Here is a 13,289-nt window from a genome sequence, read left to right as displayed (position 1 = left end):
TTTATGGCTGCGTTGGGTCTTCATTGCTGCACGTGGGCTTTCTCTAGTTGCCGTGAGCGGGGGCTACTCTTCGTTGTGGTGCGCGGGCTTCTCATTGCGGTGGCTTCTCTTGTTGTGGAGCACGGGCTCTAGGCACATGGGCTTCAGTAGTTGTGGCTCACAGGCTCTAGAGTACAGGCTTAGTAGTTGTGGCGCACGGGCTTAGTTGCTCTGTGGCATGTGGGGTCTTCCCGGACCAGGGCTTGAACCCGTGTCCCCTGCATTGGCAGGCAGATTCTTAACCACTGCATCACCAGGGAAGTCCTAACATTATTTTAAATGGTGAAAGGTTAATGCCATTTGTCTTAAAATAAGAATAATATTACATGTTGGTGAAAAAATTGTTCACCTAAGAAAACCCTAAGTGATTCTAGCAAAAGCAAACGGAGAGCAAAACCCTGCCAGAATTAATAAGGGACTATGATAAGATGGCTGAATAGTAGATGAGCATACAAAAATAATCAGCTTTTCTTTACACTGGCAATAGCAATCTAGAAGTGGAAATAAAAAGCTATTCAATTCACAATAGTAGAAAACCATAAAATACTTAAGGATAAATCTAACAGGAAATTTACAGGATATATATGAAGAAGATTGCAAAGTCTTATCGAAAGATCTAAAACAACTGAATTAATGGAAAGATATGATTTTAAATAAGATTTAGTATCCTAAGGTGTGAATCACATCCAAACTTATGTATACATTTAATAAAATCACAATACATCTGAATGAGATTGCTTTTGGAATTTTATTAAACCGAACTTAAATTTCATGTGGGAGGAAATATAAAAAGTAGTTAAGAGTACACACATTGTAGACAAACTGCCTTGGTTTGAATTCTTGCTCTATTGTTTATTGGCTGTGTTATCTTTGGAATGATATTAACCTTTTCTAACTTTCAATTTTCTCATATTTATAATGGGGATAGTGTTGTGATGAGTATTAAAGAAGTTGATACTTGTAAAATGCTTAAAATAGTGCCTGGTGCATAGTAAGCACTCAATATCCATTAGCTATTATTAGTATTATTTATATTATTGTTGTTGTTAATATTGTTATTATATAGAAGACTAAGTAAGCAAAAAGAGACAAAAATTTATGAAGAAGAATCGTGCTTTGTCAGGTATTAAGTCATACTTAAAGCCATTAAAAAACCTAAACACCAAAAACTCAGCAGAATATTAGTGTAGGAATAGAGAATGGATCAGAGGAACCAAACAGAGAGCCCAGAAATAGATCTTTGGAAATATGAGACTATGATAGATGATATATAAATTGAGTGGAAACATCATTTAATAAATTATGTCTACTATCCAACTAAAAGAAAATAAGACTACGTTCTTATCTCACACCATGTATAAACATAAATCACACCTTGAATAAATTCTTTAATTTAAAAAGAGTAATAAACATTTTAAAAGAAAATTTAGGATACTATCTGTATAACCTGAAAGCGCAGTAGTATTTTTTAACCAGTATACTAATTGCAGGTAGATATATTAACTACATGAAAAATTTAAATTTTGCATATGACAGATGGTACATACATAGTAAAAATAGAAACAGGGAAAATGTTTTAAAAATATTAAAGAAAAAGTTGTTAATACCTATACCTTAAAATGAAAAATGAATTGATAAGAAAAGGACAAAAATCGGGTAAAAACAGGCATTTCACAGAAGACAAACCCCACGTTACCAATAAATATTTAAAATTTCACCATTATTAAGGAAAATGCAAATTAAAATGACAAGTTAGCAAAAATTAAAATGTGATGATACCTATTGTTGGTGATGATGTGAAGAAAAGTAACAGTTCCATCAAATCTTGCTGATGGAACTGTTACTTTTTTAAAAAAATAAATTTATTTATTTATTTTTGGCTGCGTTGGGTTTTCGTTGCTGCGCGTGGGCTTTCTCTAGTTGCGGTAAGTGGGGACTACTCTTTGTTGCGGTGCGCGGGCTTCTCACTGCAGTGGCTTCTCATTGCGGAGCACGAGCTCTAGGCGCGTGGGCTGTAATAGTTGTGGCTCGCAGTCTATAGAGTGCCAGCTCAGTAGTTGTGGTGGACAGGCTTAGTTGCTCCGAGGCATGTGGGATCCTCCTGGACCAGGGCCTGAACCTGTGTCCCCTGCATTGGCAGATGGATTCTCAACCACTGCACCACCAGGGAAGCCCTGGAACTGTTACTTTTAAAAGTTGTTTTGTAAAGAATTCTGGCAGCAGTATCTTTTAAAAAGAAAGAAGACACATACCTGTGACCATGCTGTCTCATTCATGAGAATATATCTCACAGAAATAAAATCACAAAAGCTCAATGATTTATGTACAATGGTGTTATCAGTAGACTTTTTTTTTTTTTTTTTTTGGTAGCAAATGCCAGGGAAGATCACAGAGCATCTGACAGAGCTATGTTTTTTTTTTTTTTTAATTTATTTATTTTTTATTTTTGGCTGCACTGGGTCTCTGTTGCTGCACCCGGGCTTCTCTCTAGTTGAGGCGAGCGGGAGCTACTCTTTGCTGCGGTGCACTGGCTTCTCATTGCGGTGGCTTCCCTTGTTGCAGAGCACCGGCTCTAGAGCGCAGGCTCAGTAGTTGTGGCGCACGGACTTAGTTGTTCCATGGCATGTGCGATCTTCCCGGACCAGGGCTCGAACCCGTGTCCCCTGCATTGGCAGGCAGATTCTTAACCACTGCGCCACCAGGGAAGCCCGGAGCTATGCATTTTGAAATACAAAATCTTACACTTCCAGTCCAGTCTAGTCCAGACTGCAAATAAATGTGGACCAGTGAATTCAAGCACAGAGCTTCCTGAAAGGAGCTTGCATCAAGCTGCTTTCTTATTATAGAATTCTGATGTTGACTCATCAAGAAGGTTACTGTGGTGTTGATTGCTAAAATATTTATTTGTCTAACTAGGTGTTCTTCATTCAGTAGTACCGCAGTCAATTAGCAGAATGTGGGGATTTAAAAATAGTCTTCTTATTTGTTTGTACTGCTGAAACATATTCTGGTGGAAATTTCAAATCAAATACTACAGAATCATCCCAAAAACATGAAAAAGTTTCTCAGAAAAAAGAAGGTAGAGAACTGGCATTCCCTACCCTCCTTGCTTCTTTTATAATGAGAAGATAATAAGATGAATAAAAATATCATAGCACAATTTACCATGGCTAAAATGTTAAATAAAATTAACTAACCATCTCTAGAGAGGTAGCATTTGGAAGGTATCTAGATCTTGTCTGGGAATATGGTGTCACCCTTAAGAACCTTGACTTTTAGTTTCAAAACATGTGACTACATACATAGCAACCTCAACAGAAGTACATCTGGTAAAGGCACGCGAACTTGGGACTTGAATGCACGGCTTCCAATTCTAAGTCTGATTCTTTTCCGATACATTATCCCTTGTACGTTTCTTACAATCATATGCTAATAAAGGCTATATTTTCAGGCCTTAATAAGAATCTGCCTTTCCTTTAATAGGAGAATGGGCAGAGTATTACATCAGGTAAGCATTCTACTTAAGGCCAAATGGAAATGAATGATGTACACAGATTGTTGGTAAATATATCATTCTAAAATTGCAAATCACCAAAGTTTGAGTGCGCATTATGGACCAAGCTCTTTATATGAAGTTACTTCAAATTTTTGCAACTGTTAAAGGAAGGTACTATTACCCCCATTTACAGAGGGAGAACTGAAGGCCAGAATAGACTTGCCCAAAGCTACTTATCCAGTTATTAGCGGAAACAGAGCTAGAAAATAAGTCATTGTGCTCTCTGGTCAATGTTGCCATTCATGTTCTCTATTTTGTTTTAAACTTTATTTTAGAATTAAAAATATTCTACTTGGATTGGCACATTTCATTTCATTGATTTATATTTATTGAATTGCTTTGTATATGACATATTCTTAATTCTTATACTGAGCACCCTTTATAAAAGACGGACTATAATTACACCTAGCTTATGGTTAGGAGAATTAAGTTACAAAGCTGTTAAGCAACTGAGATTTCACAATAAGCCTGCAGAGCAGGGTTCAAATCCTGGGCCCCACGCTACGCAGTTCAGTATTCCAGCTTTGTTACTTATTGAACCATCACCATTAGCATAGTTTACATGACATCCCAACAGCTCTCTAAATGGGCACCGCAAACATAATTCAGATTCCAGCTCACCAGTGACTTGGGAGCAGAGACGCTTAGATTCAGTTCGTCGTGGCATTTTCCCAGGGTGCACCCAACCTGGAAATTCTCCCAAGTATGAGGGGAAATTTCACACTGAGAAATCCCATTCTGTCTAAGGCAGGCCAAAGAAGATGACCAGTCACTTACTAGGCATCATGCCAGGCAGGCCTGGGGCACCCCAGGGATGCAGGCGTGGCTTCTGACTAAACGTGCTGAACAGACCAGGCACGGGGCAGATTACATTATCATAGGAGCTCAAAATTAATAGCGTTCTGAAAATAAAAATGAAGCAGAGTAGCTTGTGGTTATAATTGAAATAGATTAACTTGGTACCAAGAAACCATCTAAGCAATTCCTTCCTTGAATCCCTCATTTTCTTAATGTATTTTTCTCCTTTCCCCGGACCAGTTCCAGGTCAGGATTTGAGGAGTGATACTCAAAGGAATGGCTATTTCCAGTCGTTTTTGGAGGAAATTGATGGTTTTCCATTCGATCTGAACATGTAAAGCCTAAGCTCACTTGAGGATCTTCCAATTTCTTTCTCTAATATTATGTTTCAGCCTACTCATATAGGAAAGAAGCAAGAGAATGTTTCTTTTCCTTCTCCCTCCTATTTCCTTGGCTTGTTTAAAGGATGAATATTACAGGCTCCTGTGAGAGAAATTTGGCTGAAACAGCCTCTTATTTATTCTGTCTTAAGAAAAGAAAATTATTGAAATAAATTGCATTTGTATTCTTTGGACATTTACATTCACTAGGGATATTTGCTAAAGTGTCAATTATAGTTCCTTATCTTCTATCATTTCCAATCTTTCCCTTCACTTTTCTTGTCTCTTTATGCTGACAGTATCTTCCTGCTTTTTCCTACAGATGTCTACTTCTTCTGACAATTATTCCTTTTCCCATTTTCTTTCTTTTCTATGCTGTACACCTTTCTTATTTTCTTATATGCACCTGTTTCTTTGTCACTTAATGTTTGTTTACCTTTCCTTCATCCATTCTCTCCTTTTTTCTTCCTTCATTCCACAAATCTTTGTTAAACTCTTGCACTGGGCTAGGATTCTACACCCTCCAAATCTATAATCCCCTAAGTGTAACAGTGTTATAAGCGTACCATCAAAATAACCACTGATATTTCTAAATTAAAAAAAAAATAGAAATTTTAACTGATTTAACTGATACTGTATTGAATTCAAATTTGAAAAAAAAAAACCTCCAATAATTCCAGCAACCTCTGGTTTTTTAAGATCATGTCAGAGGGTTTCCCTGGTGGCACAGTGATTAAGAATCCGCCTGCCAGTGCCGGGGACATGGGTTCAAGCCCTGGTCCGGGAAGATCCCACATACCGAGGAGCAACTAAGCCCGTGTGCCACAACTACTGAGCCTGTGCTCTAGATCCCACAAGCCACTACTACTGAGCCCGCGAGCCACAACTACTGAAGCCCGCACACCTAGACACCTAGAGCCCGTGCTCCACAACAAGAGAAGCCACTGCAATGAGAAGCCCGTGCACCCCAACAAGCTGTTAGAAAATGTGCCTCCTTTACAAAAGCCTGCACTCAGTCTATTCATATAAGATAAATTATTCTTTCTTTTCCTCTAAAAGATTTAATTTCTTTAAAAGGGAATGGGATATGGGGAAGGAAAATATGGTGCAGCAGAGAAGAAATACACATGTGAGCCATTTTACTAATTGCTCTAAATTGAGTACAGAGGTTGTGCTGCATAGAACTGCTCACTAAAGGCTTAAAGGCTGAGGTGCTCCTGGACATGCTCCCTTAGCAAGACTGAGATTTAAGACCTTGGGTGTGGAATTTAGCTGTAGTCCTTGTTATTTGGATGGAATCCTGGTTATGTGGCCTGGTTCATGAGTTGAACAAAAAAATTCAGTCCAGTGGAAAGAAATGAAGCACTTCGTTTCACGTGTCTCATAACTACAGAAAGTCCTCCGCATCACAGTGCTATATGGGTCTCAATGACCTCTCTGTGTTGCATTTCTCCAGTGCCTGAGTAGCTACCTCCACTGGGTCCTGCTGTATCTCCTCCAACATGTCAGCATTTTTTAAGTCACATTTTTGATCCTTTTTGGTCCTCTTAGCTCAGGAGTATTGACAGCAGCCATTCCTTGGGGGCAGTGGCTGGCATGGTTCTAAGCCTACAGGAGCTGCCAACTAGCTCTTAATATGAATGATCATGTACTAATTTACCAGCTTTGTGAGTTTACAGTTTTGTGTATGAAGTTCTATTTGACTTTCATATGGTGGATAACAGAAACAAATGGACAATATAAGTACCCATTTTGACAATTTAAATACAGGTAATGTTCATGTCAGGTCAAGGAGAGCTGATGTGCTGCTTCTAGATTGTGAAAGAAAAAGGAGGAATAGAGTGGAAGAGTATTTTTAATAGAGGGAGAGAGAAGAAGGTGGCAACAAAAGAAAAGAGAAGATGTATGGGGATGAGAAAAGAAAAGGCAAAGAACTTGTTTTGAATTAAAGAGAGAATCCTATCCATCTAACTCGTCACATTCTCAAGTCTCAGGGCAAACCTCACCTATTCCAGAAAGCCTTACAGCATTTTCTATCTACTTTACAATACTTCTATATTCTGAACAATTAATTTGCCAATTAATTGCATATTGTTTTATTCTCTTAAAATGGTTAATTGATTCTTTGGGATGTTTTTTAGCTTTCTCCAGGATTATGGCTTATTTTCCAAGTTAGCCTTACAATGACTGCAATTTGAAGATTATTTCTTACAAATTCTAATCTTTTACAATGTCTAGCATGGTTGTTGCCACAGAGTTCATTAACTGGAGAAGGGATGACAGGACACGTGTGGCAGGGAGGTGACAGGAGAGACAGAGTGGATGGGGAGAAGACATAAGAATGAGGTGGGAGGATGGATGAGGGAGAAGGCTGTGTTGTTTGGGTGGGTAGGTGAGAGAAGTGTGGAAAAGAGGTGCCTTGTACCCCTGGTCACTGAATATGCTTAGATACTGCAGGGAGCTGTAAATGGTATTCTTTTAGTTTCTCTTATTAGGAGGTTTATTCATCTTTGGGGATTTCCTTTTAAAGGAGTGAATTTAAATTGAAAGGAAGTGCACTTTAGCACATTAATAGCACTTGGGTTTGTAAAATGGTCAATGGATGATATACACACGTCTTTACGTATCATAAATATGCATATGCTTTACTTTCTGATATTTTCCAATTCTTATTTAATTATCATAAATAACATTTGAAAAATTAAAGAAAGTTTTCTTTATAAAATTTCAACAATGTTTTGAGCAATTGAAATGCATTTAAAATAACTGAGATGCGGTGTTTACAATTTCTGCTGTGGTTAAAGCAGAAGTCTGATACACGATTGCATTTGAAGGAAAATGTACCTTTCAAATTCAGATCCAACATGCTGACAATTCCTCTCTGTCTATTTTTGATAACAGGACATCTCCAAATTTGCAGAGAAAGACAACATAGTTCTTGGAGATGGTGGAATCACATTGAGTGGAGGTCAGCAAGCAAGAATTTCTTTAGCAAGGTGAATATCTGATTATTGGTCCAGCGAGCATTTGTTGTAAATATCATGCATGTAAAAATTATAGTTGATTCTCTATTTCTTTATATTCTGTTTCCGGAATTGAAAAATGCCCGGGATCTTATAGGTAACAGGTTAAGAATAACCTTTAAGAACTATAGTTAATGATATAGTATTCATGTCTGATAAAGCTGATGGCTTTTTAAAAATGCATACCCTTATGTTGGTGTGTGTGTTTGTTTGCCTCATGACATGATTTACTACAAATGGAAAACCCTGGCACTCTGCCTAGCAGAGTGAAAGAGAAGATGTAAATTTTTATTTAGTCCTTCATACAGTTCCTTGCTTGCCCCATCCCAAAACGTACACACCTGCTCTAGGCTTCTGTTTATGCTTCTTGGTTTAGATAAACATAAATTTTCAAAATTTTCAACATAACTAATTAATCTCATGACAGAAATAGCAGGGCAAATGATGTCACTTAGCTAAAAGTCTGTAATCTTTAAAGAAAAATAAATAGGACAAGCACATCTAATATAGTGGGGGCTATGGTGGTCCCTTGGTGGAGACATTCTTGGTCTAAGCATTTTGAAGTGTCAAAGGGAAGTGTATATATATGTATAGTTAATTTGTGTCAAGAAGAAACCTTTGTGGTTAAATTGTAACTGTCAGTTTAAAAAATTATTGGTGATGTGGTATGGCAAATGTTACTCCAGTTTTATTTGAACTAAATTCTTCTTACTGTGTTGCCGAAGTTGTTAGCAAGAAATCACCTTGACCTATTGATATTCTGGCTTCTTTCCCTTACTTTCTTGTGCTTTCAAAAGCTGGGGCAGGAAACTAACTCACTGAGCACCTACAGTTGCCTAGTACTATTCTGGGTTGGGTGTGCATGAGTACATGTGTAATTTTACTTAATCCCCATATCACTCTGCCAAAAAAGGATTGTTCTCCCCAGTTTATAGAAGAGATAATGAGATAAATGAGAAGGTTAGATCTTAACTTGCCAAAATCCACACTGGGAAATTCTAGGGTTACAGTTTGAACCAGGTCGTCTTGACTCTACATTAAACCACGCCTTGATCTTGGGATTACAATGTCAAGTAATAAATCAATAGATATGGATAATTCACAGACAAAATAATAGTTTCTAAATAACTGAAAGTTGATTAATCTGTGAGCCAAAGTAAGACTTGTCTTAAACATCTCATTTCAAATTTAGGTAAGATATGCTCTATGGCTTCAGGCATTCAGTGTAGAATTGAGTTTGTATTTACCAGTTGAAGATTCAGTTTTATTATAAAATGCACACAGTTTGAGGCATTAAAGAAAATAATTGTTTATTGCTATTCTGATCTGAATGTGTCATATATTGTCCATTTGGGGATGATGAATATGTTATTTCTGATCTCTTGAGAAACTGTGGTCATAGATGCGTAGGAGAGAGAGAAGAGCTGAGTAAGAGAAGGAAGCCCTCGAGGGTACATTTCGATGGGGGACTTTTATCTAGTTCTTACGTGTTATCTTCAAAAATAATTTACACTGCAAAGGTTCTTCTAGATTTTACTTTGACTTTTTGTCATTTCTGTTTTTTAATTATTATTTTTGTTATTACTTCTCTTAGTTACCTGCTGACTAAACACAGTTTCCTTTTTTACAGAATTATACGTAAACACTGAATGCTATGTGACTGGCACAGGTATAGGGTACTAACAACCACAGCTGAAAAAAGTTTAAATGTTATGAAGAAATTGCCTCACTTCCGTTCATATGGGACCATATCTTCATCTTATTACTGTCCTAAGATCAAGTTAATGAAGATTTTACTTGCTCATAAAATTTTATTTTTTTACTTAGAAAATAGTAAAATTTTCTAAAATTTTATAATATAAAACAATATGGGTATACATTTTCATTGCAAATTTTTCCTCCTTCACTTGTGTGGAATTTTTAAGAGTATGGTCCAGAAACTAAGACTGTAAGGACCAAAGAGCAATATCAATCATACAGCTGTAACAACACTGCTATCAATTTGTCGGTAACAGTCAACACTGGAAAAATATTAAAAAAATAATTTCACATAAATGCTGCAATTTAGGTGCTGTCTCTGCCATTTTACAGGTTTGAAACAGTCTATTCTTCTTTGTTTCCCACCAAAATGCAGGACCTTTGAGGGCAGAGCTTGTGTAATTTTTACCATTGTATTCCCAGCGTGTGGCATAGTGCTTGGCTGTAAATAGATACTATTGTTAAAAGGTTTTCTTTTTCTTTTTTAAGGTAATATTTAAAATTGTATGTATGGTGTGATTCAGTTTGTAACTTTTGTAACTTTAAGTGTATGTCACTTATATTTAGCAAAACCACTTCAGCAGTTTTTGGAGTATTGCGAAAAGCCATAAAAATCACATATGACTTATCTTTTTGTTCTTCACTTAAAATCATCTATACCAGAAGACATGGGAAATATTGAAGGAATATAATTTCATTTCCATTTTCTTTTTAGAGCAGTATACAGAGATGCTGATTTGTACCTATTAGACTCTCCTTTTGGATACCTAGATGTGTTAACAGAGAAAGAAATATTTGAAAGGTATGTTCTTTGAATAACTTATTCATGCTAAAAGACAAGAAAGAACAACTATACCACCATAGGCTGCATATTATTCCTTGAGAAATATGTCCACCATTGTGACTCAGAATGACAAAATGTAATGTAGCCACTTATTCAAATCTGATCTTCCCTCCACGGTCAAGATTAAAGATCACGTCCACTTTTCTGTCCACCTTATGCTGAACCAATTTTTCCCATTATTACTTTAACAGTCACTATTTATGTATTTTTATAGTATTATTGTCTTGTGACATAGCTTATATTATTTTAATTGATTATTATACTTAAATTTTTCATTCACTTTTTTTGTGTTAGTATTTTATTTTATCTCCTCCTTAGGTAGTAAACTTCTTAAGGAGCCAGAGAAACTGAATGTTTTAATGTTTTAATATAGGTGAATGCTCAGACTATTCATCTACCTCAATACCTCCTTCAGAACCTTCTCCTCAGTCACACAAAGCTCGGGGTATACATTTTATTGGAGCTCCCATTAGGGCTCAACGTATGTGAAGTTCCTAACAGGAACAGTTAGTTATATAACTTGATTTTAAGGTTTCAAAATGATTTCATAGACTATAAAGTACTTTATTCAGAGAATTATCATGATTCATTTTAATCAATAAGGATGTAGATTGTGTGTGTATAAAATGGCCATATTATTTCTAGAAGCACCTTTCCTAGAATTTAGCGAAATTTAATGCCTATGATACTATTTTTATAGTCCTGTAACTATAAGTACCTTCTTACCAATATAAACTTTGCTAGTTATGTTAGTATGTTAGAGTATAGACTAGAATGATACCTCTTTCTATCAATATATAATATAAAATGTTTTAATGCCAAAAAGAAATTGGTCTCCCTTAGGTGGTTCTAGAAAGGATTTACTTCTAGACTTAGAGGGAAGTTTTGTTGGAGGAGGGTCAAATTTATTATCCAATTCTCATGTTTGTTATTGTTGTTGTGTTTTTAACAAATCAAATTAGTCTTAATATAAGCTCTTGAGGACAAAATTTGTGGTCAACTTAAAATATAAAAGGAAATGAGTGGAAAATTTAAAGAACAAGAACAAGAAAGCTCTGACATTTTAGAAGACACGTAGAAATATAAACCCTGAGGAATCTTAAAGGTCATCTAACGATTCCCTCATTTTCTAGATGAATCAGCCATGACCCAGAGGGTAACCAGTTCGTTCAAAGTCAAATGTTTATTTAATATCAGATATTTAATTTCATTCTAGGTCTGTTAACACTCAGCTTTATAATGTCGCATACTATAATAATTCAATAATACAGTATTTCATGCCGTAATAATTCAAGAAGTGCAAATTAGTTACTATTGCATATTTACTTTTAAAATTATTTTAAGTATAATAACATTGTATGATAGAGGTTTTATACAAGAATAGGTTAATAAAATGTTAATATGCAATATATATACTATTGTAATAAATTGTTTATAAAATTAATATTTATATATTTTTATATTCTTCAAGCTGTGTCTGTAAATTGATGGCTAACAAAACTAGGATTTTGGTCACTTCTAAAATGGAACATTTAAAGAAAGCTGACAAAATACTAATTTTACATGAAGGTAGCAGCTATTTTTATGGGACATTTTCTGAGTTACAAAATCAACGGCCCGACTTCAGCTCAAAGCTCATGGGATATGACACTTTTGACCAGTTTACTGCAGAACGAAGAAATTCAATCATAACTGAGACTCTACAGCGTTTCTCACTAGAAGGAGATACTTCTGTGTCCTGGAATGAAACAAAAAAGCAATCTTTTAAACAGACTGGAGAGTGTGGTGAAAAAAGGAAGAACTCCATTCTCAATTCAATCAGCTCTATGAGGAAATTTTCAATTGTACAGAAGGCTCCATTACAAATGAATGGCATCGAAGAAGATTCTGTTGAGCCTTTAGAGAGAAGACTATCCTTAGTTCCCGGTTCTGAACCGAGAGCGGCGATCCTGCCTCAGAGCAACATGGTCAGTGCTGGTCCCACATTTCAGGGACGAAGGAGGCAGTCAGTCCTGAACCTTATGACCCGCTCCTCAGTGAACCAAGGTCAAAGCATTCACCGAAAGACAGCAACATCCACACGAAAAATGTCATTGGCCCCTCAGGCGAGCTTAACTGAAATGGATATATATTCAAGACGGTTATCTCAAGATACTGACTTGGAAATAAGTGAAGAAATTAATGAAGAAGATTTAAGGGTGTGTATAAGTAATCAGTGTGGTGTTTCCGTTTTTTCCTTTCTTTTTTTTCTTTTGGCCACAAAGAGTGGGATGTAATACATACTATGTAGCAAAACTTACTCAAATTTGAGTGTAGGATGAGGTTTATTTTTAAGATTCCCGAAATCCAAAGTATGTAAATTATGTAAGCAACTTCGAAATGTGAAAGAATCAACTATTTCCTTTTGTGATGTCTCTTACTGTAAGATGTAAGTCAAAGCAAGGACTAATATTGAGTCCTTTACGAAGCAGTGATAATCATTATTATTAATGAGAAAAATTATGAATTATTATAAATCTGTTTCATTACCCTCCTAAAACCTCTGTGGGAAGAGGTGGAGTGAAAACAAATATATAAACAAGTAATAGCTTCAGTTATTGAGAGACAAAGAAATGTTGCTGTATGCAGGTAGCCTCTATAAGGTATATAAACATCTAGTCTCTCAACAGGACTAACATTCTGGCTTATACATCGGTCTTGCCTGAATTTAGTTAATGTGAGCTTTTTTATCGTTTAAATTTGCATTATACATAGGATTTCTGGGCAGGTTTCTTTCTTTCTTTTTTTTTTTTTGAGTAGGAACTCTCTTTTTTTAAAAAATTTTATTTATTTATTTTATTTATTTATGGCTGTGTTGGGTCTTCGTTTCTGTGCGAGGGCTTCTTACTATC

General features: G+C 35.9%; 1 protein-coding gene across 3 annotated transcripts in view; it reads left to right on the top strand.

Annotated features, from left to right (window-relative positions):
- CFTR (CF transmembrane conductance regulator) overlaps window positions 1-13,289 on the top strand; it is a 195,072-nt gene that overhangs the window by 104,254 nt on the left and 77,529 nt on the right. For all 3 annotated transcript variants that reach the window (XM_036864463.1, XM_036864464.1, XM_036864462.1), the window contains 3 exons: window positions 7,675-7,769; window positions 10,270-10,356; window positions 11,870-12,596. In XM_036864463.1, the coding sequence (XP_036720358.1) occupies window positions 7,675-7,769; window positions 10,270-10,356; window positions 11,870-12,596 (909 nt within the window). The remainder of the gene's footprint in view (window positions 1-7,674; window positions 7,770-10,269; window positions 10,357-11,869; window positions 12,597-13,289) is intronic.

This window comes from Balaenoptera musculus, chromosome 9, assembly GCF_009873245.2.
Source record: "Balaenoptera musculus isolate JJ_BM4_2016_0621 chromosome 9, mBalMus1.pri.v3, whole genome shotgun sequence".
NCBI classification, from domain to species: Eukaryota; Metazoa; Chordata; class Mammalia; order Artiodactyla; family Balaenopteridae; genus Balaenoptera; species Balaenoptera musculus.
Note: the sequence above shows the minus strand (reverse complement) of the source record. Positions and strands in the feature narration are given on the sequence as shown.